The sequence below is a fragment of the Cotesia glomerata genome, linkage group LG7 (assembly GCF_020080835.1).
Source record: "Cotesia glomerata isolate CgM1 linkage group LG7, MPM_Cglom_v2.3, whole genome shotgun sequence".
Lineage (NCBI taxonomy): Eukaryota > Metazoa > Arthropoda > Insecta > Hymenoptera > Braconidae > Cotesia > Cotesia glomerata.
Window position 1 is genome coordinate 13,256,112 of NC_058164.1, and position 24,852 is coordinate 13,280,963.

General features: G+C 28.3%; 1 protein-coding gene and 1 long non-coding RNA gene across 2 annotated transcripts; both read left to right on the forward strand.

The window, feature by feature from the left end:
• The first annotated feature begins 13,968 nt into the window (after positions 1-13,968).
• Positions 13,969-19,054, forward strand: LOC123269612 (RAC-gamma serine/threonine-protein kinase-like). Its single transcript, XM_044735446.1, is given in 5 exon segments — positions 13,969-14,047; positions 14,778-15,045; positions 15,388-16,103; positions 17,320-17,556; positions 18,714-19,054. Coding segments are annotated over 5 exon segments (1,641 nt in total).
• Positions 19,055-22,595: 3,541 nt separating this feature from the next.
• LOC123268922 lies at positions 22,596-22,889 on the forward strand. The gene is made up of 2 exons (XR_006510331.1): positions 22,596-22,714; positions 22,847-22,889. It is a non-coding gene; the product is annotated as an uncharacterized LOC123268922 (long non-coding RNA).
• The last annotated feature ends 1,963 nt before the right edge of the window (positions 22,890-24,852 follow it).

Genomic DNA, 24,852 nt, shown 5'->3' on the forward strand with positions numbered 1-24,852 from the left:
CAAAAAAACAAAAAAAAAAAAAACAAAAAACATACCAAAACAAAACAAAACATAACATAACTTTAAACATAACCGAAACATCAAAACTAAATTTAAATTGAGATCTTGAGGTTGATACTAGCAACAAATAATCCGTGATAAGTTAGGTCAGACAAAGTCGACAGTTTACGCATCAAAGCCGTTGTAATGTTCGTTACGTTGTAACGTTCGAATGTCAAATAAAAATAAAAATAAAAATAACCTTAGCATAATAAATAATACGTTAATTAATTGAAAAAAAAAACCAAAAACAAAACAAAACATTAAAACTAAATTGATGTTGATGTTTATAACTAATAATACGTGAATTAATTGGCTGAGATAATTGTCCTTTGCTTATTGCCACTTGTAATATCTTAAGATTTAAGATTTCGCTGGGTAATAACTCAATTATAACATAAAACAAGGTCTCTAGCTAAACATTTAATTAGCTATCATTTGATCTTTGCGATAGAGTCTTTTGCTGCCCCGTCGTGGTGTATCTAATTTATCTGGATTGGATAACTGATACGTCATTTTGCCGTTATGTTTTTCTTCGAGTATTAACATGTGTTCAATAAGCCGAAATGTACCCGACAATGATTTCCGAATGAGTTTCTTGCTGTTCCGTTGTGATGCATTCATTTTATTCAGACTGTATATCTGATGTCATTTTATCGTAATGTTTTTCTTAAACACTGAGAAACATTTTTGTTAAATAGTAATAAAATTTTCTTAGTATTTAATAAAACACGTATTTGTCCTAGACGCTAATAAAAAATTTATTAAATAGCAATAAATTTGTTATTAGTCAGTGTCAAATTTTATTAGTATTTAATAACGTGTTTATTTATATTAAGAATGGGCCTTACTAGAAAGTAGGATAAAATTTTGGGAGTTGAAAAATTTGGCCACAAATACATTTACTATCGTAAAGTGATAGTGCGATAAAGAAAGAGTTTGCTAGCTTCTGGATATTCTTTTAAATAAAACTTTTTCAAAGCTCCCTAAGTAAAAAAAAATATTAAAAAAAGTTATAAATAGATTTAATGAACAAAATAAATGATGAATACATAAATTTAATGAATTAAAAAAAAAAAAAAAAAATAAAACAATAACTTTGACTAACTTCACATTCCCACGTACTTTTATTTTAAAGTGTATATAATACGCATTTCATTAATTATTGTGGGAAATAATTCAGTTCACTCGGTTATCAATCATGTCGAATTCAATAAAGAATTTAAAAAAAATTTAACCAGTTAAGAAATAACTTGCGATTGTTTAAACCATTTAGGTTTAAACAATATGGCACGGGGTTACCACCATTTATTTGTGTACATGTATTTATATCATCAATAGAACATTTTAAGAGAATTGGATAAAAAAAAATTAAGGGGAAATAGGGGGGAGTTTTCGGTACTCACACCCCGATTCCTCCTAGACTAAATTGAATTCTTGAATTTTTAAAACTACTCAAACTTAATTCTTATTCTAATCGTGGTCGTTTATCAATATAGTAGATTTCGATGCAGACAGTTATCCTTTGTTCTCTACATTTTTTCAAATCTAGTTTTATTGTTTGAATAGGTTTTTTTAACTTCCCGCTAAGAAAATCAAACAGTAGATTTTGAGAAATCTCAAAAAAACCACGAAAAAATTTTTTTCAAATGTGGTTTTTTTTAAATAACTTTTAAACGGCTTTATCGATCAATTCCAAAAACTGTTCAGCTTTTGACATCAAAAAACCACGTTGATCGCCGCCAAGCCCGTCAAAATCGGTTGATTCGTTTGAGAGATATCGTGAACGAAAGAAAACAGAAAAAGTGTTTTTTCGGAATCACTCCGAAATTCCTAGTTCGATCAGTTTAAACTTGAAGATTCTTTGTCAGGCTTAAAAAACTGCGTCGAATGTGGCCAATCGCCTGAAAATCGGTTTATTTATTCGAAAGTTATTGCGGTTTGAAAATTCAAAAAATATTTCCATGAAACTTCTATCATGATAGACATGATAGAAGCTCGAAGAGCTCCAAAGCATAGAAAAGCTATCTCTTTGAGCTCGGAGAGCTCAAAATAACACACAAATTGTACTTTTGAGCTCGAAGAGCGCAAAAACTTCATAAGTGCAATTTTAAGCGCCTCGGTATAGAATTAGTGGGAAATTGCAGGGAAGGCCTTCAGAGTCAACCGTTTTTCTAACTTTTTTTTTTAAATGAAACATTTAAAAATTTTCCGTAAAATTTTATAAAATATTGCAGAAATTAGTTGATTTAATATCCAGAACCTACGATTGCAGCTTTATACTTCTCTTCTAGAAAAAGAAGATTTTTGAAAAAATGTTCTGCTACGTAATAGATTTTTTTATTATTTATCTCGTAGCAAATCTATTTTTTCGAAAAAAAAAAAACACAAAACTAAAATAGCTTTATAACTCATTTAATCATGAGTGCAACAAGGATAGTACCGTTTCTGGCAGTGAGTGCGAGGCGAAAAAAAGGGGATTTGCTGTTAATAAGTAATAGAGACAATTTTAAGACGTGGTCCCCCTCTTTTTTTTTCTTTGCCTTCAATGAGAGAAAAACGGTACGATCCTTAACGCACTTACAACAAGAAAGCTGTAGCAGTCTTATATTATAGTCTAGTGAACAAGTGTCTTTTTGGTCAAATTTTTTCAGCAGTCTCTGAAAAATATGATTACGAGATATGAGTAAGGTGTAATTCGATTCGGAATGACATGTAGATGATTTTTGAAAAAAATAAAATTATACTTGCAAAAGTTACAAATTTATTACCAATTAACTAAGAAAAATAAGGTTTATTTTTTTGCAAATATCTCAAAATCTAATTAAGATTTTTCAAACTTAGATAGAGGAATAAATTCCCTAAAAAAAGTCCTCATTCTCGAGACTGCAGGACCAATATTTATAATTTTCACCAAAAGATGAAAATACGACCGAAAACGGGTGCTCTGGCTTGTGTAAGCCACACACGCCTACTTTGGACACTTTATTAATAAAAATTATTTTAACATATTAAATATAAAATTTAAGAAATGAAAAAATTTAGGAACTTACTAAAAAATTTTTCACCGTGCATAATACAATTTTACGATTTGATTTTGAGAGATGTATTCCTGTCAATTTAACAGTTTTTTTTTTTTTTTTTTATAAATTTAGGCTCATGTCGGACAAGTGTACGCAGTAGGTTAGAGTGCGCAAATCCATTCATTTGAATCCCAAATAGATGGTATTGCGCACTTCTTACCCACTGCGCACATTTACCCAACATAACTCTAAATTATTTAAACCTGATATGTTAAAATTTTTAACTTCCCGCTAAAAATCTCAGATTTTCAAAAATCGGGAAGTTATTGTTTTTACCCCGTTTTACAAAAATCGAGTTTTCATCAGATCTCGATGTTTGAAGGTCACAGGAAGCTTGCCTGACTATCCCCGCGAGGTTGTCACTATGTCTGTATGTATGTGTGTGTTTGTGTGTGTGTGTGTGTGTTTTTTTTTTTTTTTTTTTCCCTTTAGGGGGGGGAATCCTTTTTACGGATTCTAGGCATAGATGTTGGCCCGGATATGTGGCGACTCGACGAAGCGTCATACTAAAGCTTGACGCTGACGCCCCTACCCACTAAACCCTAAACCCCTTTCTCTTCTATCCTCTGATCTCCCATGGTACCGCCGTAAGGCATTTCTTCGCGGGGGGAGGAATTAGCTGCCGCTCTTCCTTCTGGTGGCTAAGATGTTATTTCTTCCTTCTAGATTCTGTCTTTTGCTCTTTTTCTCTCGATGGAACGCAGCTTTGTAAGCACTTCTGTGGCATGTGTGTGTGTGTGTGTGTGTGTGTGTGTGTGTGTGTGTGTGTGTGTGTGTGTGTGTGTGTGTGTGTGTGTGTGTGTGTGTGTGTGTGTGTGTGTGTGTGTGTGTGTGTGTGTGTGTGTGTGTGTGTGTGTGTGTGTGTGTGTGTGTGTGTGTGTGTGTGTGTGTGTGTGTGTGTGTGTGTGTGTGTAAGTATGTGAATCGCTTATAACTTTTGAACGGTTGAACCGATTTCATCGCGGTTGGTGGCATTCGAAAGGGCTTCGCCAAACTTAGATTTCCTGAGAATTTGAACCGATTCGGACCGATAGATTTAAAGAAATCTTGAAAAATCTCAAAAAAAATTAAAAAAAAATCAATTTTGAAAGTGGTTTTTTTGGAATATCTTTTAAACGGCTCTATCGATCAACTTCAAAAATTATCCGCCCTTAAGCTTGAAAAACCACGCCGAACGCCGCCAATCCGGTCAAAATCGGTTGATTCGTTCGAGAGATATCGTGAACGGAAGAAAACCGAAAAAAGTGTTTTTTCGGGATTACTCCGAAATTTTTGGTTTGATCAATGAAAACTTGAAAATAACATATGAGGATAATAAAACTGCGTCGAATGCCGCCAACCGCGTGAAAATCGGTTCATTCATTCAAAAGTTATTGCGATTTGAAAATCAAAAAAATAGTGTTTTATCAAACTTCTATCAATCTTTTGAGCTCGAAGAGCTGAAAAGCATTCAAAAGCTATTTTTTTGAGCTCGGAGAGCTCAAAATAATACACAAATTGTATTTAAGAGCTCGAAGAGCTCTAAAACGTCATAAGTGCAATTTCAAGCGTTTAGGTATAGAATTGGCGGGAAGTTGCAGGGATGGCCTTCAGGGTCAACCGTTTTCCTAATTTTTTTATACTTGTAAATTTGATGGACATTCACGTGAAAAAGTAAAAAAATTCCTATAAAAATCATGTTTTAAAAGACGTGTATAGAATCTATATAGGATCTCATAAATTTATTAGATTCTATACGTGTGTCTGTCCATGCATGTTTTATGAGAATCTTATCTTTTTTCTATAGGGATTCTCTTCGTAACTATGACATTATTTAAAAATATAAATCTTAAATTATTTTTCTTGAAAATTTAACAGTTTTTGATTATAATTATGACATATATTACTAAAAAATATAATTTTTACATTGCTATTTCCGTAATTTTATCGCACAATTTTTTTCTATGAATAATTTTGAGTCATGTGGCAACAAATGATAGGAGAATAATGTATCAAATATAGTTTATTTATTATAAACATCGTAACAATTTACAAGAAGCAAAATTTGTATTGACGTTTGAAGCCGTATTCTATTTGATTTCTAGTAGATATATCCAATAAGTTAAAGTTTACTATGTTAAGACAACCCCGCTGTAACAGGTACGGTACCGTCATATATTGACGTTTAAATGACGTCCAGTTAATGTTGGCAAAGAATGGATGATTCATAATGAACGAATCTGTTATAATTGACTCAGCATTCGTCATTAATAATCTGGTTAACAGATCCTTCGCTAGTTCCGGTAAATTCAGCGGTAAGCTGAATTACGTCGGTAAGAAAATACGTCCATGCAAAAAAAAGAAAATTCCTAAATAATGCCGTATGTGAAATGAGCGAGTTAAAAACTTGGAATTATTAAAATATCGCTAGCTTTAAAACAGTCGAATTAAAAACAAAGAACTATTTAAATTATTACAAATTAAAATGTAAACAGTTGAAAAAAAGAAATATTTAAAAAAATGAAATTAAATAATTAGAGAATAATAAATTTAGCCGATTAAAAACTTCGCCACGTGAATTTAGCCAATTGTAAACTTGGAAATTAATAAAATTAGCCGATTATAAACTTGGAAATTAATAAAATTAGCCGATTCTCAAACTAGGAAATTAATAAAATTAGCCGATTATAAACTTGGAAATTAATGAAATTAGCCATTTGTAAACCTCAGGATGCTAAAAACTAGCCGTTTTTAAACCTTGCGATCATAAAAGTTATTTTAACGCCTATTTAATTTTTAATAATAATAAATAATAATAGGCTTATTTTATATATTATGAGGTTTATCAACGACAACTTCTATGATCGCAAGGTTTAAAAACGGCTAGTTTTTAGCATCCTGAGGTTTACAAATGGCTAATTTCATTAATTTCCAAGTTTAAAATCGGCTAATATTATTAATTTCTTAGTTTTAGAATCGGCTAATTTTATTAATTTCCAAGTTTATGATCGGCTAATTTTATTAATTTCCAAGTTTAGAATTGGCTAAATTCACGTGGTGAAGTTTTTAATCGGCTAAATTTATTATTCTCCAATTATTTAATTTCATTTTTTTAAATATTTCTTTTTTTCAACTGTTTACATTTTAATTTGTAATAATTTAAATAGTTCTTTGTTTTTAATTCGACTGTTTTAAAGTTAGCGATATTTTAATAATTCCAAGTTTTTAACTCGCTCATTTCACAAACGACATTATTTATGAATTTTCTTTTTTTTGCATGGACGTATTTTCTTTTGTCATATTTTATTATAAGCATAAATTATTTTTGAAATTATTTATATTTTTCTGATTTTAGTGATATCGTTTTTTACGTTTCGATAAATTTACAAACGGCTAAATTTACAGATTTCAAAGATTAGAGTTTAGAAACGGCCAAATTTAGAAGTGACGAAAAAACTGTAAACATAAAAACCTACCCGAATTAATGCACGCGATTGTACTAAATAGATACTCTTTATCGGTACACTGACAAAAGTATTTGTTTATATATAAAAATATTTGTTAATATTTAACAAATCATTTATTAGAGGCCACTTTTTAGTCCTTAATAAATATTTTTTAGTACTTAAAAAGATTTATTAATATTTAATAAATGAATATCAGATTTATTAAACACAAACAAATTATTCTAAATACTAAGAAATATTTGTTTAATACTAAAAAGTGGTCTCTAATAAATGATTTGTTAACTATTAACAAATATTTTTTGGTACAAATAAATCCTTCTATCAATGTATTTAAACACGAGTTAGAAATATTTAACAACAATCAATGATTAATTATTTCAAATGCAATAACTTTTTTTATCAGTTACATAAAATAAAAATAGGTGGATCAATATTTTAAACAATGGATGTAAAAGTATCAAATAAAAAATTAATTAAAATCTATCCTGTATGATAATATTTGTCTATGATTTAAGTAATTACTAAATTTCCCAAAGTTAATTGTAAAATAAAAGAAAAAAACAGTCTACTAATAATCAAAAAAATAGCGCATGATAATTCCATCCTAAAAATCTTCGATCATAGTATCTTGAATCTATCGAAATTAAAATAGTCCAAAAAAACGTTGTCCGTTTTCCTTTTCTTTTTCTCGACTCTTGTTCCCATTCAGGTTGATATTTTCATCGTTCTCATGATTCACTCCCACAATTCTCTTTAAACTTCTGTTGCTCTTTATCGTTGATTTCCGTTGGCAAACGCTCGAAGAAACACCGTCAGTTTCCCACTGTCTTAAAATCCGTTTCTTTGGTGGCAAAAAATCCAAGCTGGCACCGTCAGTTTGTATAGGTGAAAACCAGATATTTGAATCACCTTCTTGCTTCACCGACTGGATCTTAAATTCGCTGCAGTAGTTGTTGTCAATTTTATCTTTCCGGATTATTTCTTGAGCTTCTTTCTGGACTACTTGCTCTAGTATATCTTCGTGATCAACTTTTGAGATCGTTAGGCTCTTAGTAAATTCAGAGTCGTCAGAATAATCCACCAATTTATTATAATGATTGTCATTATCAATAATGTAAGACGCGAAAAGAAGACTGGTGATACCTGAGGATTGACAATCACTAGCAAAACCCGGAGAAAAATCAATTTTCTCTGGAATTTTCATTTCTATTTGGTGGTGGCTATCTACCGGTGCCAGTCGATAATTTTCTGGGGACTGATAATTACTATCACTACGCAATTGAGGAGATTTCAGTCGATAGTCGAGCGGTAACTCATCAAGATCATCAGCCAGTGATCCAGTCTTATTGAACTGATGGAGCTCTAGCAAGTGTTTGCTTTCTAGTTTCTCTTTTATCCGATGCGACCGGCGTTTACTGCCAAATGATGAACATTGAGAGCCGAGAATCTGGTACTTTTGCTTGGATGTAAAGTATCTCGCGCGCAAGCTCGGGTGGAAGTCCTCTATGTGATAGTACCAGTCTCCTTTGGTGCGAAATATTTTTCCTGAAATTTAGTCACTATGTTAGAGGTTTTCGAATTTATTTTAGTAATTAATTAATTTTTAATATTCATTTGCTAGAAATTATTTTTAGAAATGTAATGCTGAAATTTAAACGTCTGATCACTTGTTGTTTTTTTTTTTAATTATTGCCAAAAAAATATTTTTAAAAAATTAATCAATGTCGACATAATTTAATTTTAGAAACAATTAAAAAAAAAGGATTCATAGTTTTTTATAGTTTCTACACGTGGATTTTTTTTTAGTTTCTTTTTTTTTAGTATTAATTTTTTTAATTTTGTAAACAATAATTTTCTTGTTAAAAAAAAGTCAATAACGTTGAAATTTTGAGACATCTAACAATTTTCAAAATTGTATGAATAAATGAATAATTGCAAACAATATGGGAGTGAAATAGAAAAAAAAATATGAATAGAATCATTGTTATTATTATTCTTAACGCTCATGTACTTTTTAAATCAAATTTAATAACTATTGAGTGTTTGATGATATTTTTAAAAACATACAACTATCAATTTCAGTATCACATAATAGTGCTCAAAATTTTAACATAATACCAATCCAAAAGTGAATAACTTGAAAATGAGTTGAAAAACGCTAATAAAATAAAAAAAAATTGATTACCGCAACACTGTTTGTCAATTTTTTTACAGTGAATTGTAGTGTAATGTCGCTGGACACTGAAATTGAGGTAGCTTTTGTAGAAACATTCGCTACACTGATATACTCGCTTTTGTCCGTTAGGTTTCCTTCTTCTTTTGTTACTGTAAGACCATCAAGACGCATTAGTACACAAAAATTAAAATTGTAAATTCATTAATGACATAACCAAAGAACTATTAAAAATCGAAAATTAAATACAGAAGAGTGCCATATAAAAACTAAAACACTCACAAATTTTCCATTTATAGTGTAAAAATAATTATAATAAAAACATAATTAAAATTTTCACTAAAAATACCTGAATTTTTAATTTTAAGTCATTTGACAACTGTTTCGTTTTTTGATATTTTAGCACACCGTAATATAAACATTTTTAAAACGCGACTTTCTTATTTTTTTTTCTTATTAAAAACAAAATTACTTTACAAAATCCTACAGAAAAAATTTCAAAGTTTTATAGCTATAATTTTCTTAAAAAAATAAAAAAATAAACAGTATTTTTCTCGAAATTTTTCTTTAAGTCAACTTTTCACAGTAATCTTTTCTTAGTCTAATGAAATATAGTTCTGATGTAGAATCATGATAAAATAATAGTTAAAATAAGTACTTACATCGTAGGAACAACAATATCTTCAGAACCAGCTGAATACTTGACAACAGATTGATTACCCTCCATTGCAATTTATTATTAAAAAAAAATTAACGTGGATTAAAATAAAACGTCATCCGTTCGACACAAAACTCTTACGCTCACTGTGATTAACTTGGTTTCGTTAAGCTAGTATAACTATATGTATGTTTGGATGAAAGATCCAATAAAGGTCTTAGTTTTTGTAAATACTGGAATTTAATGTGCGCGCGCAAGTCTGCATTTTTTTTCAAAATCTGAATGTTTCTTATAGCATTTACGAAAAAAAAAAAAAAATTAGTAACTCGAACTTGCTTCAGCTTAATAAAAATTTAATTTTAGTCTTTAAATATAAATAATAATAATAATAATTAATAATGAATTTTTGATTATTTTTAAGTTTTTTTTAATAGAAAAATCTAGTACATCAATTTTAAATAATATAAAATAATTAGTATGTATTAAATGGATCATTTTTATTCGTATGTAAATACGAGTTAGGAATATTTTACACCAATGACAATCAATAATTAATTATTTTAAACGCAATAACTTTCTTATCAGTTTGCGAAAAATAAAAATAGGTGGATCAATACAATGGATGTAAAAGTATCAAATAAAAAATTAATTAAAATCTATCCTATATGATAATATTTTTCTATGATTTAAGTAATTAATAAATTTCCCAAAGTTAATTGTAAAATAAAAGAAAAAAAAAAGTCTGCTAATAATAAAAATAATAGATAAAAAATGATAATTCCATCTCACAAATCTTCGATCAATCGTAGTATCTTGAATCTATCGAAATCAAAATAGTCCAAAAAACTGTTTTCCGTTTCTTTTTTTATACTTTTGTTCTCATTCGGGTTGATATTTTCATCGTTCCCATAACTCCCTTTCAAAATTGTCTTTAAACTTCTGCTGTTTTTTACCTGTTGGCAAACGCTCGAAGAAACAACGTCAGTTTCACACTGTCTTAAAATCCGTTTCTTCGGCGGCAAAGAATCCAAGCTGGCACCGTCAGTTTCTATAGGTGAGAACCAGATATTTGAATCATCTTCCTGCTTCACCGACTGGATCTTAAATTCGCTGCAGTAGTTGTTGTCAATTCTATCTTTCCAGATTATTTCTTGAGCTTCTTTCTGGACTACTTGCTCTAGTATATCTTCGTAATCAACTTTTGAGATCGTTAGGCTCTTAGTAAATTCAGTGTCGTCAGAATAATCCACCAACTTATCATAATGATAATCATTATCAATAATGTAAGACGCGAAGAGAAGACTAGTGATACCAGAGGATTGACAATCACTAGCAAAACCCGGAGGGAAATCAATTTTCCCTGGAATTTTCAATTCTATTTGGCGGTGACTCTTTGCCGATGCCAGTTGATAATCCTCTGGAGACTGATAATTACTATCACCACGCGATTGAGGATATTTCAGTCGATAGTAGAGCGGTAACTCATCAAGATCATCAGCCAGTGATCCAGTCTTATTGAACTGATGGAGCTCTAGCAAGTGTTTGCTTTCTAGTTTCTCTTTTATCCGATGCGACCGGCGTTTACTGCCAAATGATGAACATTGAGAGCCGAGAATCTGGTACTTTTGCTTGGATGTAAAGTATCTCGCGCGCAAGCTCGGGTGGAAGTCCTCTATGTGATAGTACCAGTCTCCTTTGGTGCGAAATATTTTTCCTGAAATTTAGTCACTATGTTAGAGGTTTTCGAATTTATTTTAGTAATTAATTAATTTTTAATATTGATTTAATAGAAATTATTTTTAGAAATGTAATACTAAAATTGAAATGTCTTATCACTTGTTGTTTTTTTTTTAATTATTTCTAAAAAAATATTTTTAAAAAATTAATCAATGTCGACATAAATTAATTTTAGAAGCGATTAAAAAATTAAAAAAAATGATTCATTGTTTTTTATAATTACTATACGTGGATTTTTTCTTGAGATTAATTTGTTAAATAAATCTTAAAAGTGATCAATTGTCTCTTAATTTTTTTAACAATAATTTTCTTGTCAAAAAAACTCCATAACGTTGAAATTTTGAGACATCGGACAACTTTTAAGATTGTGTGAACAAATGAATAATTGTAAACAATTTGGGAATGAAATAGAAAAAAAAAATTATGAATGGAATCATTAATATTACTATTCTTAACACTCATATATTTTTTAAATCAAATTTAATAACTATTAAGTGTCTGCTGATTTTTTTAAAAACTCATAACTATCAATTTTAGTATCAAATAATAGTCATCAAAATTTTAACCCATTACCAATCCGTAAGTGAACACTTTGTAAATGAGTTGAAAACGCTAATAGAATAAAAAATAAATTACCACAACACTGTTTGATAATTTTTTTACAGTGAATTCTGGCGTGATGTCGCTTGACATTGAAACTGCGGTAGCTTTTGTAGAGACATTCGCCACACTGACATACTCGCTTTTGTCCATTAGGTTTCTTTCTTCTTCTGTTGCTGTAAGACCATCAAAACGCATTAGTACACAAAAATTAAAATTGTAAATTCATTAATGACAAAACCAAAGAACTATTAAAAATCGAAAATTAAATACAGAAGAGTACCATATAAAAACTAAAACACTCACAAATTTTCTGTTTATAGTGTAAAAATAATTTTATTATAAACATAATTAAAATTTTCACTAAAAATACCTGGATTTTTAATTTTAAGTCGTTTGACAACTGTTTCGTTTTTTGATATTTTAGCACCGTAATATAAACATTTTTTAAACGCTACTTTTTTATTTTCTTTTCTTATTAAAAAAAAAATTACTTTACAAAATCCTACAGAAAAAATTTCAAAGTTTTATAACTATACTTTTCTTGAAAAAATAAAAAAATAAACAGTATTTTTCTCGAAATTTTTCTCTAAGTCAACTTTTTACAGTAATCTTTTCTTAGTCTGATGAAATATAGTTCTGATGTAGAATCATAATAAAATAATAGTTTAAAATAAGTACTTACATCACAGGAACAACAATATCTTCAGAACCAGCTGAATACTTGACAATAGATTGATTACCCTCCATTGCCATTTATTATTAAAAAAAAATAACGTGGATTAAAATAAAATGTCATCCGTTCGACACAACGGTTTTACACTTACTGCGATCAACTTTATTTTGTTAAGCTAGTATAAATATGTGTATATGTTTAGATGAGCGATCCGATAAAGGTTTTCGTTTTTGTATACATATTAATTACACATACATTTTCGGATGTTATTATAGTTAACAATCATTTGACCTATTTTTAATTTTATTTAACAAACAAATTTGTTAAGAAAAATTATTTTTAAAGAATCAATTTTAATTTTTTGTTATTTTTACATGTCTTTTTTTTCATAATTTTTTTTGCCGTAATTTATTTTTTTCAAAAATTCTTAAAATTATTAAATATATGCTAAACTAATTTTCATTCTTTTTTGGTTTAAAAAAGTAACTTTTCAAATAAAAATTAGATAGTGTACATTCATTCTTAGACAGTTATTCTTGGTGTTCTCTACTTTTTATTAGTCGAATAAGAAAACGCAGGTACTTGAAATAGGAAAACCTCAAAACAAGTACTGCGTTAAAACATGTATTTAGAACCAACATATAATTTTTTGTGGGAATCGACATAATTATTGTTTAAAAAGTTGAATATATTATGAGAAAATTTTTGTTTAAAGTCTGCATTTTATATTTTTAACTTCCTGCTAAGAAAATTGAAAATTTTCTAAAAAAAGGAAGTTATTGATTTCGGTCCCATTTGTCAAAATCGAGTTTTCATCGGATCTTTACGTTTCAATCAGCTGCTTGAATTCTACGACACGTCATTTGAAAGGGTTTATCAAAACTTAGATCTGATTAAATTTGAGAGTTAATCCATCGAGCCATTCCGAAGAAATTCAAAAAATTAAAACAATTAATTTCATATTTAAATGACGGTTAGCTGTTACAATCGAGTTTCGTTATGACTTCTATTTGTTTTTTTTTTTTTTTTAACCAGACTCTCGTTAATATGAGAGAGACACTTATGGGACTCATAACGCGACTCGACTTTATTTATTGACACCATGTTACTGTGTTGAGAAATTTAAGTGTAATACGATATTTACTTTCCGACTGTGTTTGTCTCATTGTCTATTGATACATATATATATATAATTTACTTCCATCTTTTCATTTGGGGGTTTCAAAAACTCAAATGAACTCTAGCAGGCGTCAGATGGTTGTATCAAACTGATTTTTTTTATAATTTGCGTTAATTTTATCAATATATTAACAAATTTAAATGAAAATTAATGTATTTGATTAGACCGACCGTTTCGGGTATATAATAATCAGTGTATAAACGGATTCACATATAGTGCCAGTCATCAGTTATATGTGTTAAAGTGTACCAGTGTTGAAATAAAATTTTTGTTCAGTGTAAAGCTCAAGACGTAATAAGTGACAGATAAAAAGTTTTTACTTTTTATAAAGTGAGAGTTTAGTGATTTAATTTTTCAAAAAAAAAATTGATTCACAATGGGTTGTTGTTTTTCATCCGGTCAGCAGCAAGAACAGCATCGGCAAGTAATCAAAGAAGGATGGATACAAAAACTCGGTATTTTATTTTAATTGTTTTAAGTTTTATTGATTTTTTTTTTAGTCGTTTTTTATTATTAATTATTAATTTTGAAATTATCATTTTTAGATTTGGTGAGAGATTTTTATTGTGATTTTTTATTGATATATTGATCTTCATGCACGTGCAGAACGTGGTTATCGATACAGTGATGAAACTTTTTATAATTTTTAATTTTTTTCATCGAATGATATATTAATTGGAAAATTTTGATAATATGAATTATTTTGCAAAAGTTCTGTAAAATCTTTATAATTTTATGAGAAACTTTTCAAAATTTTAAAGGAAAACAATTTACGTTATTTTATACCAATGTTTTTTTTTATAACAATCAAAATTCTTTTAAATTTTATATAAAGTATTCATCAAAAAATATGTGAGATATTTTATTAACTTTTAGATATTTTAAAAGTTCTGAGGGATTAATTTTTTTATTAAATTTTCTTCCACATTTTTATGTAGTCGTAAAAATTTTTTTACTTTATGGATAATTGTTGAAAATAATTTTGCTTATTAAGTATTTTAAAAAAATATCTCACATGGACGGTATAAAAATCACACATAGTGTGTGATCTTGAATTTTTATGGTATGAATTCAGAATTTTATACGACGATGAATGTAAATGTAGCTTATGAAGTTCTCCGGGTTTGTTTTTACAGATATAAAAATAACAATGAGGCATTTAAATACAAAATGTAAATTTTCCAGGTGAACATAACAAAAATTGGCGATCGCGGTACTTTATTCTTTGGGACGATGGAACTTTGGTGGGATTTAAATCAAAGCCAGACCAGCAAATGACTGTGATAATGCAGCCACACAACAATTTCACCGTTCGCGGTTGTCAAATAATGTTAACAGAGCGCCCTAAGCCCTTCACATTCGTGATTCGCGGATTGCAATGGACCAGTGAAATTGAGCGAACGTTTCACGTCCAGACAGAGGAGCAACGTAAGGATTGGGTCACAGCTATCAGGTACATAATAAAAGATTATACGCTGATAAATTGATGATTTAAATTTCTTCTATAAAGTCATTGAAGCACAAAAATATCAGTAATGAGACAGTTTTAAATTTATCCTAAGTGTTGGGCATAGTCGTATAATGAAAACAATTAAATCCAACAAGAATTACGTAATCCATGAATCAAACAAAAGATTAGTAAATATGCCACTCGTGTGTAAAGAGACGCTTGCTTATCTATTAATGTGATAAACTTAATATAATTCTTTATTCATAATTACTTTACTTTAATCTATTTTAACGTAAATAATTAATGAAGAAAAAAGTGACTAATTAAATTTATAATTAAAAACAGATCAGTTGCGGACAGATTGGCCGAAGAAGAACAAATCCAGCAGCAGCACTCTCAGTCGGAGCAACAGATGCAAATATCATTCTTCTCAGAAGACGTCAACATGGAAAACACGTCATCATCCAGCAATGGACGCAGCAATTCGACAAATTGCACAGATACTTATTTATTACCGAGTATTAATAAGCTATCTGTTAAATTGAATGGCGAAGAGCCATTTAGCAACAAAAATTTCGAGAGAAACAAAGTAAATTTAGAAAATTTTGAATTTCTCAAAGTTCTCGGGAAAGGTAGCTTTGGAAAGGTTTTATTATGCCGTGAAAAAGCTACGGAACACTTTTACGCTATTAAAATATTAAAAAAAAAATTTATTATTCGCACTAATGAAGTTGCTCATACGTTGACGGAATGCCGGGTTTTACGCACGACAAATCATCCATTTTTGACATCATTGAAATACAGTTTTCAAACGCCTGATCGGCTTTGTTTTGTAATGGAATATGCTAACGGTGGTGAATTATTCTGTCATTTGCGAGAGTCATACCCTTTTTCTGAGGATTGTACGAGATTTTATGGTGCTGAAATAATATCTGCGTTAGGCTATTTACATTCTAATGGGATTATTTATCGAGATATAAAGCTGGAAAATATACTACTGGACAAAGATGGGCATATTAAGATTGTTGATTTTGGGTTGTGTAAAGAAGATATCACTTATGGTAATTTTTTAAAAAATTTATACATTTTTTTTTATATTACACGGAAAAAACTAAATATCAAAATTTACTCAGATTCTAGCTAATTTTTAATTGTTTCAAATAGTACTTCGGACTTCGAGGTAACATAACATTAAATATCATATGCATGAGTCAGATCTAAGTTATTAATAATTTCAAGAACTTAGGATGTTGTAGACCAAATTCTTGTATGTTCATCGATAATGTCAAAATAAAATTGACGAAACGTTGCAATTAAGAAAAATAAAGTTACCTTGCTTGATAACTTTTACGTATTGTACACGGAAAAAAAAGAATACATCTTATTCCTATGTAGAATGCTAACTATTACTATGTTACATATAGTAACAGAAGCTTTTGTGAGAATCCTGTGTAAATTTCCCGATAAATATCTTAGAAATTGTGATAAAAATATGATTAATAGTTCATTCGATGCGGATTCGAATTTTGAAAATAATAATTTTCGTTTTCTATTTTTTTGATAAATATTTTAATTTTTTATAAACAAAAAACATACACGAAATAAAAAATCTCAGTTTTTCGTAAATAACTCAAAAACTGTCGTTGATATCGAAAATCGGAATAAAGACTCTTGAAGAGGAGGAAATTTCTGAAAAAAAAATTATCGAATCCCGGAATTGTAGCTTCAGAAACAGTAATTTTTTATTTAATGTTGAAAATAGGTTTTCGCAGGCATTTGTCACACGGCTGCTCCGATGCTAAAATTTAACAGCAGTCGCAATCTACTCTTTTTTCTCCGTGTACTTTAATGTTTAACGTGCAAAATAATAAACGTTGAAGTTGTAATATTAAATATTATTCTTTAACATTTTAGACATTCACAAAAAATTTATTACTACTTGAGATAGTAGTTTTTACCATATAATTATTAAATTATACCATTTGAATAGTAAATATTATAATTTAATTATTAAAATCACGATTTATTATAAATCGATTATTATTTATCATAGTGTAGTTTTTTCCGTGGATAAATTATAGTCTTAATATTTATTAACTTTACCAAATTATAGGGAATTAAAATTTTCAGAATATTTTCTATCATGAAGGTTAAATATGAAGAATTTTACTATAAAATTGAAGATCCTAAAATTCAACGTTAATGACTATTGTAAATAACAATAATATAAAATTTTCAATCAAAAAAGTAATAATTTTTTATTTTCTATCTAAATAGGTCAAACAACAAAAACTTTCTGTGGTACTATAGAATATCTAGCCCCCGAAGTACTCGAGAATAAAGATTATGGTCGAGCTGTTGACTGGTGGAGTGTTGGAGTTGTAATGTATGAGATGATATTGGGAGATCTACCATTTTTTGACAATGATCAAGCAAAAGTATGCCAACTTATCGTACAAGAGGAAGTCAAATTCCTCGAAACTATTTCTAATGAGGCTGAAAGTTTATTATCAGGTAACAAAAAAATAACTAAATTCTTAAGAGGGTCTTCTGGTTTGACGCCCTTATTTTTGAGCATTGTTTTGTAAAGACCGATGAAAAGATAGAACTTTGTACTTTTAACCATTTATTTATACATATTTCAAGAGTATACAGTTAAATTTTTAGCTAAAAATATTCAGTAAAATTAAAGTTATAGTGGTCTGAAGACACTCGCCTCGGAAAAAAATTGACGCTCACTTTCTCCATGATATCAGCTGATTGGCTTATTTAAAACAAAAAAACCCGGCGCGTTTTTAATCTGTATACTTAAATGTACCGAGTGCGCACTACGATCAAAAAAAAATTTGAAAATTGGATTTTTAACAGACTTCGGAACAAAAAAAAGTCCGAATTTCAATTTTTTTTTTGTCAACTTTTTGATGCAAATAAAATAAAAATTTTCCAAATTTTTTTTTGATCGTAGTGTACTCAGTACATTTAAGTATACAGATTTAAAACGCGCCGGGTTTTTTTGTTTTAAATAAGCCAATCAGCTGATATCATGGAGAAAGTGAGCGTCAATTTTTTTTCGAGGCGAGTGTCTTCAGACCACTATAACTTTAATTCTACTGAATGTTTTGAGCTAAAAATTTAACTGTATACTCTTGAAATATGTATAAATAAATGGTTAAAAGTTCAAAGTTCTATTTCTTCATCGGTCTTTACAAAAAAATGCTCAAAAGTCAGGGCGTCAAACCAGAAGACCCCCTTAATATTTTACCCACGCTGGGATTTAAATTCGTTTCCAATGAGGCTAGAGATTTCTCGATACGTAAAAAAAATTAATCTCCAATCTTGTACCTACACTGAGAGAAAATTTTATTTAATAGTAATAAAATTTTATTACTATTTAATAAAAGATTTTACTGTGAAAATATATTTGAATATATTATAATTAATTGATTAATATTAATTTTTTTTTTGAAATTATTTGTTTTAATGACTTAATATTCGTATTAAAAACACATATTGGTATTTAAGAAAATTTTATAACTATTAACTAAGTTTTCTTTTCAAGTTCAAATAAATTTTTTTATTACTATTAAATAAATTTTTCTCTCAGTGTACGCTGGTACTCGAAACCGGGTACACCGCTTTGTTCTAAATTATCAACATGCCAATTTTTGCAGCTTTATTGATGAAAGACCCAGACCGGCGATAAGGCGCTGGACCTGACGACGCCATAGATATTATGGAGCATGCATTCTTCTCATCAATCAACTGGTTGGATCTAAAGCAGAAGAAAATTTTGCCACCATTTAAACCTGAACTAAAATCAGAAACGGATACTCAATATTTTGACAGTCGATTTACTAACGCTAGTATTGAGTTAACTCCTCCAGATCAGAGCCTAAGTAGTCCTGAGCTCAAATTTATCACCGAAGAACAAGAAAAATTTCCACAATTTTCTTATGAAAATAGTAATTTTTCTGCTACTCCTACTGACACACATATGTCAACAATATTCTAAATTAATTTTAATAAATATTCTTAAAAAAAATATTTTTTCTGTTGTTATTACAGATCAACATTGAGAAACCACATTCTTCTCATTGTATATTGAATTATTTCCTATATTGAATTATTTCCTACTAGTCTAGTCAATAATTACCATATAATTATTAAATTATACCATTTGAATAGTAAATTAATATTATAATTTAACTATTAAAATCACGATTTATTATAAATCGATTATTATTTATCATAGTGTAGTTTTTTCCGTGGATAAATTATAGTCTTAATATTTATTAATTTTACCAAATTATAGGGAATTAAAATTTTCAGAATATTTTCTATCATGAAGGTTAAATATGAAGAATTTTACTATAAAATTGAAGATCCTAAAATTCAACGTAAATGACTATTGTAAATAACAATAATATAAAATTTTCAGTCAAAGAGAAGGTCTATGCGCATCATTAAATGAAAAAATTTAATTTACAATAACGGAAATGTACTTATTTTTTCTTTTTAATATGTAATTTATTCTTGTGATTTTGTTAATTACAGTTTAATTATGTTAGTATATTTTATTAAAATCTTTTATTCAATTATAAGATTTTTCACAAAAAAAAATCATTTTACTTTATATTATCCAAGCTTGTTTTTTTTAATTTATAAAATAGCAGAATATGACCTGATTTTTGCATTCAATTGCTTCTATTCATTGGGCATAATTTTCAATCAATTGTTACTATACTGAGGTCCATTGGCTCTTCCTGATCAATCGTGTTATCCATTCCAGATAGCATTGGTTTACCTTAAAATAATGTTTATAAATGATTTCTTAATCGCTACATAGAAATAAATTTAATTATAACAATAATACTTACTAGTAGATGTAGAAAAAACTATAATATTTAGTGGTTGTTCAATTTTTACCCAACTTAATAAATCGGAGGTGGAAATAAAATTTTCACAATTAGAAAGACTAGATTTTTTTTCTAATGCTTGTTTTTCGTCTCTACAAAAAAAAATAAAAATATTAAAAATCACCTTTGTTTCAATCAATGTGAAAATGTTGAGAGCGTATCACAAAAAAAAATTTTTAACTTCCTGCTAAGAAAATCGAAGATTTTCGAAAAATCGGGAAGTTATTGGTTTTACCCCGTTTTTCGAAAATCGAGTTTTCATCAGATCTCGACGTTTTGAGTTTGCCTTATTTTCTTCATAGACTCATCGATTAATTTAGAGTTGAGAGAATCAGTCGGTTCTTTTTTAGCATGGTAACAACCCCGTAAATGAAAGGCAGCCTTTCTGTCATTGTGAGTGATTACGCAGTGTCTGTGGAAATCTACGTTATGAATAAAAGTTTGGCCTAAAAAATAATAAGATTAACATGATATTTTCAGATATTTACACAGAAAAAAAATTAACTTGATTTAAGAGAAAAATTCTTGAACCGAGAATATAATTTTGAAGAGAGTAATTGTCTAGAATCAAGACGAAAAATTCTTGAATTAAGTAAAATTTCCTTAAATCAAGAAAAATTTTCTTAAATCAAGAATTTTTCTACTCAAACCAAAAATATTGAGCTCTTCAAAAATATATACTTGATTCGAGAATATATTTTTTCTGTGCATAAGAAACAAATAAAACAAATTATAATGAAGGTTAAGATAAAAATAAATTATAATGAAAAAAAAGACGTTTTTTGAGATTTTTCTGGAGAAGAAAATTACAATTGTTATTAACAAAAAACTGTTAAAAAAATTAGCCGTCCAGCTTTTTGGCAAAATCTCAAAAAGTATAAGTGATAGCTCAAATATTAAAAAAGATTCTGAGAGTATACTTTTTGAGATTTTGCCAAAAAGCTGGATGGCTAATTTTTTTAACAATGTTTTGTTAATAACAATTGTAATTTTCTTCTCCAGAAAAAATCCAAAAAACGTCTTTTTCTAGATGCTATTCCGGATCGTTTAAGCCATTGACCATATTTTTAGGAGAAGGAGTTCTATTTTTCGCAAGAAATCAACTTGTCGAGAACTATTTAGAAATCAAAATAATTAAATAAATATTACATAGTTACCACAACACTCGTATCTATTTTCTTCTAAATGAACGGTCTTTATGTGTTCCTTAACCCTAAACTTTTTTTTGTTTCTGTATTCACATAAGGTAGATTTATAAACTTTTTGGTTCTCTTCTTTTCTTCTACAAAATGATAAGATTTATATAGATTAATATACAAAATGGTTACCTAATAGAATCACCATGTCAAAAAAATAAAATAAATACCTACTTTTCGGATCGTTTAAAATCCAAAGTAGTAGCTTAAAAAAATAAAAAAATTTATTTAATGTTATATATTTTTGTACTTAAATAACTAAATAAATTTTCAATGAAAAAAATTATGACTTCAAGCTGTCAAATTAATTTCTTCACTTGAATGTAATTAAAAGTTTCATAAAAGGCATAACTTTTCAAAATTGTAGGTATAAATATTTGAAATTTTTAAGTTAATATTTTGATCTAAAGTAATAACCTTCATTTTTGGTTTCAGTATTCTCAGAGTGCATTATTATCTGATGTTCTATGAGAAAACATTTATGACGAAACCTGGAAGAACATTCGTTGCACTTAAACACGTTCAGGTCAATCGGCTCGTTAGAACTTTTTTCCATATCCCTACAAAAAAATAAAAATATTTAAAACTATTTGAAAAACATACATGTACTAAAGATTTTTTGGACTGTAATGTTTATTTTTTTTAATTTTTTTTTTTAAAGCAACGTTTTCTAAACTTTTGAACAATTGTAAACCCTAAAGTCTTTTTACTTAACCTTTTATACTTATTTTGAATAATTATTTACATATCTTTTAATGAATAAATTAAAAAATATACATACTTACATTTTAGAACTAGTAATCACAATAATTTCGTTGTTTTATTATTGTGTCGTTTTGTTATTGTTGCGTAATCGCAGTGTAATTAATTCATCGATCAAATCACAAGTATCAAAGAACATAAGATTTAACTGACTTTCGATCTAATCTGTTCCATAGCACGTTGACATATGATTTTTTTATGTTTATATGTTGTTCTATAGTGGTAGTATATTCGTATCATACCATAGGACGCAAACATATAAGTGCCAAGCACATTATTAAGCCCACAATAAAGTTTCATCAGGAAAGCGTGATTGGTAGATGAGTCAGTGTGTTTGAACCAATAACCAACGATCGACTAACATGTGAATTTTAAAAAGCATACTTTACTCGACAAGAAAGATAAAATTTTCAAATTAATAATAATAATAATAATAATAATAATAATTTTGAAGAGGGAAATTGTCTTGAATCAAGACGAAAAATTCTTAAATCAAGTAAAATCTCTTTAAATCAAGAAAAATTTATTAAGTTCAAGAATTTTTCTACTTAAATCAAAAAGATGAAGTTCTTCACAATTATATACTTGATTCAAGAACATTTTTCTTCTGTGTACGAAAATACAATTAGTTCGAAATTTATTATCACTTTAATAAACCATTTAATATTTAATATTTTACATTCTATTTTCGAAAATTTTACATTCTTTTTAACTGTTAATTAAAAGAGACTTAATTTCATGATAAATAAAAAAAAAAAATTTTTTTTGAAGACTATGAGATTTTTTCTCATGGCGAGAGTATTAAAGGTTGTCAAAAATCGAGCTGTTCGGTCCCCTGCGGCGTAGATCGGCTCTTTTCGGTAAGCGCTCCGCCGAAATACTTGTTTGGATCGTATGTTGATTAAATGTGAGATTTTATCTCATGGCGAGAGTAAAGAAGGTGAGCCGAATAACGTGGGTACTGAAGGGTTAATGACTAAAAAATTTTAAAACAATTAAAATATCGGGCATTCTATGTCAAATCGCACAGTTTTTTGAATTTTTTCTTTTCATTTTCGTAATTTTTGAATATTTTTTGGTATCCATAAATAAATTCCTTCACGTAAATTTCCAGATTTTTTTGATCTCCGGTTCAAAAGATATCGAATTTTTTAAAAAATGCCTTCTTCTCTCGTTTTTCGATTATAACATTTTTTTAATCCAGTCCGCCTGCAAAAAAATGGCCACTTATTGCTGTTTTACATTGAGGATGATTCTACGAAGTCGTACTTTTTTTTTCTTCTATGTAGGTAAATAAATGAAAGAAGTTTCCAAAAAAATAGACCAGACTTTTTATTTATTTAAAAGATTTCACTTTTGCAATTTCCTTTACATTAAAATATCTCGGAAACATTAAAAAGTATTTAAAACAAATAAAATAACGAATGAAATGAAGAGCTTATAAGAAGATAGCTTTCACTCCGTGAAAAATTGTACAACATACTTGAAAATAGTTAAAATAATAACACATAGTAAAAGAAATGCGAATTAATAATGAAGAGTTTAAAAAACATTTCTTTTTTTAATTTTCAAATAAAATAATTTGAATAAATAAAATAATTTTCAAATAAAAGTTTGAAATTAATTGATTTCAAATTACAGTGTAAACTCTATATAACGTTACTCTATATAACGACAAACTCCTTAAAGCGTTGAAATCACTTGTCTTTGGTTGGTTTAGCTTGTCTTTCATACAATGATACTCTCTATATAGCATTACATTCACTTTCAATAACGACAACAATTGAGTGGCATCATGCATACCGAATTTTCTAAGAAATTCTTTCTTTTGTTTACAAACTCATAGAAGATGAGACAGATGAGCTTGAGCCTCCACCGAGCATTAAAAAAGCTCTGGAAGCAGCTAAATTATTAGAAAAATATTTCCTTTATGACCAAGATTCCTCAATATCGCAAGATATGAAAAAAATATCTACGTATTTTCTTACGCTGTGAATTTTTTTTTTAGAACATTGGAATACTGTAGACGTACAGAGTATTAGTATTCTGTTCATCTTAGAGTATTAAATACTTAGGTAATAGAATATTTAGGTAGTTTTAAAATAAGTATTATAATGAAAAGAGACCTTTGTGTGACCTAAGGGTCTAAGGACCTAAGGTCATTAAACACAATTATGACTAGACTTCCCGGTGTTTTTCTTTGAAAAGCTCAAACTAAATATGAAATACAAACTTAGAGACTATAGTGATAAGGCTGACAGATCTAAAATATAAATTTTAAACACTAAAAACAGACTGAAAGATTTACAAAACTTATACTTATTTTCGTTTAAATAATTCAGCATTATTAAATAGTAGTTTTAAAGTTGTAAGATTAAAAACTTAGATTATTCATCGAAAAAAATTTTTTTGTTAAGTATTATAAATGATCCGTTTTTTTGTTATCAGAAACTGCATAGAAATAATAAAAAAAAAATTTTATCTTCTATTTAAATGATTGTTAAAAGCAAATGCGTTTTTATTATAAATAATAATGATTATTATAGTCTAAGATCCGAATCTAAATCGACCTTCACTGAGCTGATAATAGAATGAAACTAATTTTATAATAAATTTTGTATATTAGGAAATATATTAAAAATGGGTTGGCTAAAAAAATCTTGGACAGAACATTTTTAATTATTTTTTGAAAAATCAATTTTCATAAAATTTTGCAACATCAAGATTATAAGAAAATTTTATACTGGACTTAAAGTATGAAACATGTAGAATGTGCAGGCATAGAGTTGTCTAGTATTTACCTGGACGAACTACTGGGTTACCAGGTATAAACAGGTATAAAATTACATTCATGTTCTTTTGTTTGTTGTTTCAAAGAAAATGATTTAGTTAGCTTCATAATTCATTTCGAAGCCTCGAAAAAATAATTACAAATC